We start from the raw sequence: 4746 nt of genomic DNA, 5'->3' as shown, positions 1-4746 counted from the left end.
TCTGTGGCAGTGAGTTCCAGACCCTAACTGATCTTACTGTGAAGAACCCCCTTCGCCCCTTGTGCTGGAATTTTTTTTCCATCAATTTTAGGTGATGGCCTCTAGTTTTTGTAATGGAGTTAATTTTAAACAGTTTATCGCTAATGTTGCTGCCACCATTGAACATTTTGTACATGGAGATCATATCCCCCCTTAATCTCCTCACCTCTAATGTGAACATGTTTAAATTTAGTAGCCTCGTCTCGTAGCTCTGGTCCTCCAGCCCCTCCCCCTTGTCTCATAGCTCTGGTCCTCCAGCCCCTCCCCCTTGTCTCGTAGCTCTGGTCCTCCATACCCCTAATTAGTTTGGTTGCCCTCCGCTGGACTTTTTCCAACTCAAGGACATCTTTTCTTAGTACTGGTGACCAGAACTGGACCGCGTACTCCAGATGAGGTCGAACCAATGATCTATAAAGTGGCAAAATTATAGACTTGTCCCTGCAATACATCCCCTTCTTAATACAGGACAAGACCCTGCTAGCTTTGTTTACAGCAGGGACTTTTTATGGTTCCGGGTCACTTGGGTTGATGCTGAATGTGACCCTTAAGTATCGAATTGGTTATTCAGCAGGGGATTTACTTTAGTAAGATACCCCATATGAGTTTCCACATGTCTGTACACAGTTCTATACGATTTTAAAACTCATATGTTGAGTAAAGCCAGAATAGTGGATATTATCTGATCCAATTGAGGATTTGATATCCCATTTTGGAGTTTATAAGTGGCACATCCAAGCATCGTAAGGACAGATATGATGGAGAGTTTTTTCCTCATTTTTGATGTCAGTTAATATATGTATACATTTATATTTATACGCTAGCAAAGATGTGGGACCTAAAGATGCGATTTAAGGCTTTACAGGTGCCGTTACATTGAATGTATTACCTTCTGTCTTTATTTTTGAAAAGTGACATGGTTTTGATTGTGTCAAAACCATGTCAATCAGCCCTCGTTAGTGAGCTATTCAACACACCCATGCAAGATATCAAACACACACCCCTCTGAGGAAGCCCCTGTGTGGGGAGGAAACGCGTCAGGGTTACGTGTGCTAATACTTCCCTGGATACCCGCAATTGACTACTCACCCCGTGTACAAGGCTGGGTAAGAGCAAACATCTTGCCGGCTTTTGAATTGAGGTGACGGAGCATAGCCCGTCTGGACACGGTCTTGGTCAAAAAGCATCGGAGCTTACTTAAATCCAGCAGACCGAGGGAAACGAGTGGACAGCTGCCCGTGGATCATACACAGCTTTCGGATCCAAAAACCGCGTCTGGGATATAACACCGTGGAGATTACATCACTTCCCTTTTTTTCTCTTGACTGTGCGGCCGCACACATATGAAAACGACCTCTGGATACCTTCTAATTCGAAAATTGAATTCCACGGGCCAGTGAGAGTTCTCAGAAGGTGGAGGGAGAAGGGCACGTACAGCTTCTGGCCCTATTAGGGAGATATATTCTCTGGAACCCGACAGCCACAACTTGATATGCTTTTTTAAGCACTTTACTCACACAATATTGTGGGATCCAAGCAGGACTGTCCCTCCCTGCAGTCTTATCTCTCTCAAATTTGGAGTCCTTTACATCTAGCAAGTCTCTGTTAAAGGACTCAACCTGCGAGTTCAAATCAGAGTTAACATACAGGGGTACAGGTAATATACAGGGGTACAGGTAATATACAGGGGTACAGGTAATATACAGGGGTACAGGTACTCCTAGAATGAGATCCTAATAGGTTGGACTTGATGGACTTATGTCTTTATTCAACCTCAAATACTATGTAACTATGCTGTCTCCTCTCCTGCTGCCTTTTGATCATTCATCAATGTATTAGATCTCCAGTCATCAAGGAGTGGATCTAACATGAGGCAGCAAAGCCCCGTTCCTCTACCAACGTGACCATCCCATCACAAAAACACAATAGGAAATGAGGCAAGGTATGTCAGCCTGAGGTGAGGATCAGCTGCGAGCAGCCTATAGGCAATGCTAGGGACTAGTTCTTGGCCCTCCTCTTTTTTCTGGTACAGCATCCAACGGTATGGGTTCTGTTTCAGGATCAGTCCAAGTTCTCAGTAATGAAGTATTTTGAAATATCAGATAACAAGTTCAGCATTAACACGTGTTGGTGGGATCTCTTAGTTGACCCATGTTTCCTCTTTGTGGAGATTGTCCGGTGATTTAAGGCCATTTCTACAAAGAACAAGCTAGCGAAGAGGGACAACTGAAATCCAATAAAATAGGAGATTGTCCTTCTAGTCACCAACATCCGAGTGTTAAAGTGAAGAGAAGATGATCTGACTAATGAATGCCTTTCCTGTTGTAGGAGAAGATGTGGCTTCTGTGATTGGACGTGGTGGCACACAGGTCATCATGGCGACAGACAACTTGACTTGCAGCAGTATTGAGGAGTTCACTCTCAGCGGTTTACCGAATCTGGATGACTTCAATTTCTGGTTTGGTTTTCCTTTCCTCATAATGTATCTGGTGTCTGTCCTGGGAAACTCCACCATCATCTATATCATCATGGTGCACCAAGAACTTCATGAGCCCATGTACATCTTCCTTTCCATGCTTTCAGTGGTGGACCTCGTATTAGCCAACACAGCCATGCCTAAAATGCTGGGAATCTTCTGGTTTGATAGCCCGAAGATCTCCTTCAGCATGTGTCTAACCCAGATGTTCTTCTTCCATTTCCTCTCTACCCTGGAGTCTGCGACACTGGTTACCATGGCCGTAGACCGATATGTGGCCATATGCCACCCTCTTCGATATTCTTCCATCTTAACCTACCGGACCATCACTAAGATCTCTCTGGTCCTTATGCTCAGAGGAGCAGCTGTAATGGTTCCTCTCCCATTTATTATTCAGAGGTTTCCATTGTGGAAGAGCAATCATCTGACACACTCCTATTGTGTCCACCAAGAGCTCATGAAGTTGGCCTGCGCTGACATAAAGGTCAATATCATCTATGGCCTCTTCATTACTCTTTACGTCATGGGCATGGACTCTCTGTTTATCTCCATCTCGTATATGCTGATCATAAAGACGGTGGTTTTCCATGTGACTGACGCCAGTCAGAAGGCCATCAGTACGTGTACCTCCCACATATGTGCCGTCCTTATCTACTACATCCCGTATATTGGCCTTGCCGTGGTGCACCGATTTCCCAGTGACACAGTCCCCAATCTTCATATCCTGTGTGGCAATGCCTACCTCCTGCTTGCCCCCGTCATTAACCCTTTGATCTATGGGATTAAGACAAAGAAGATACGCTGCAGACTCAGCAAATATCTCAGTAAAGTATGAAGTGAAGGTGAACAATGGCGGCTCTTCTGACTCATGGACAATTCTACGATGGATCTCCTGATATGAATGAACAACATCTGTAACTATAGTTCATGATACAATTTATACATTTTTTTAGACGGATGTTTTGTATTTTTTTTCATCCTATCGGATTTGTAAGAAAAGAATATAGGAAGCAAAATTTGTTTTATTTCCAGTCCAATACGGAGATTTCATATTCAAAATATGAATACAGAAAGTTAGAAGAGAGAAGGAAAGAAAAGGGATGTTGTATTTTAATGCTCACCTAGAAAGTTAACGATGTAAGGAAGAGATTTGGGTTGTGGACTTCTACATGATGGCTGCCGTACCGGAAGGGGTGTGTAGTAATGGAGGCAGTTTAATAAGTTTAATGTTTTGAATCTTCTTATGGCCTTGGCTCTCAACTGATGGGTCGCGACCCCGTTTTCAGTGGGTCACCACATGCCTTCCACTTTTCTAGATAAGAGGCTCCCCCTAGCGCAGCACTGTCAGTTCTGACACCAAGCAGCCATTCAAAACATGCTGCCCGATGCCGAATGTCAGCTTGAGGTGGGGTGGGATGTGGCTATGGCCGCAAGCGAGCTACATTCATACATGCTTTGCTTACAGCTCCCTCACGTGTCCTGTAGAGGTGCCTGGACCGGAGTGACGGCACATTCTGTCTCCCGCCACCTCTACAGGGCGCGCAAGGGAGCTGTACAAGCCATGCACCTATGGATGGAGCTCCGTCCCAGCAGCCCACACTGGATACCAGGCTGAGGATCCACTCCAGTTCTAGATGAGATAGAAAAACTGGGTGGAGCTTACAAAAAGAAAAACAAATTGAGGGAAGGTGTGTGTGAGAGAATGTCTGTGGTTGTGTGTGTCTGTCAGGGTTTTTGAGGGCCTGTTCACACTTTACAGCGCAAAATCGCACCTACCGAGAATTCTGCTGTGGGAGGTGTGTGGCGTTGCTTTTCATTTGAATGGCACCTCAAATGCACCTCCCACCCACAGTTAAATTGCCCGCACACGAACGCGCTGTACTGCAATGCCGTGCGTTCCAATGTGGTGCGACTTGGGTCATGACTCAATGACAAAGAACAATAGCGGGTCCTGATGTTACAGAGGTTGAGAACCACTGATTTACGAGACAGGAAGTTTCCCATCACTAATAACTTATCTGCATCTCTCCTCGGGGAGACTTCCTGTACTGGACGCTGATCTGCAAAGATCACTTTAGGTTAGAGGAGATCAGCAACCCCATCACTCAATCCCGGGTTCACTGTGAGGGTAGTGCAGAGTCTTCAGGTTAACTTAAAATGGCGACAATACCTGGAACAATGTGTCTCTATTAAGGATGGGCTGCATGTTCGAGTCGACCATAGGTCCGACTCGA

At 45.2% G+C, this 4746-nt stretch overlaps 1 protein-coding gene across 1 annotated transcript; it reads left to right on the top strand.

The window, feature by feature from the left end:
- The first annotated feature begins 2411 nt into the window (after positions 1-2411).
- On the top strand, positions 2412-4194 carry LOC108803971 (olfactory receptor 51E1-like). Its single transcript, XM_018575751.1, has 2 exons — positions 2412-3341; positions 4156-4194. The coding sequence occupies exons 1-2, from the start codon at positions 2412-2414 to the stop codon at positions 4192-4194; spliced, it is 969 nt and encodes a 322-aa protein (XP_018431253.1).
- Positions 4195-4746: the final 552 nt, after the last annotated feature.

Source organism: Nanorana parkeri, unplaced genomic scaffold, assembly GCF_000935625.1.
Source record: "Nanorana parkeri isolate BGI_ZX_2015 unplaced genomic scaffold, ASM93562v1 scaffold4632, whole genome shotgun sequence".
Classification (NCBI taxonomy): domain Eukaryota; kingdom Metazoa; phylum Chordata; class Amphibia; order Anura; family Dicroglossidae; genus Nanorana; species Nanorana parkeri.
This window is presented reverse-complemented; position numbering and strand designations above follow the sequence as displayed.

Bases quoted from the DNA above. Each gene is read 5' to 3' on its own strand.
- LOC108803971 (XM_018575751.1), top strand. From the start codon at position 2,412: ATGGCGACAGACAACTTGACTTGCAGCAGTATTGAGGAGTTCACTCTC. The intron at 3,342-4,155 runs GTATGAAGTGAA...TAGATGAGATAG, and splicing joins TCAGCAAATATCTCAGTAAA to AAAAACTGGGTGGAGCTTAC.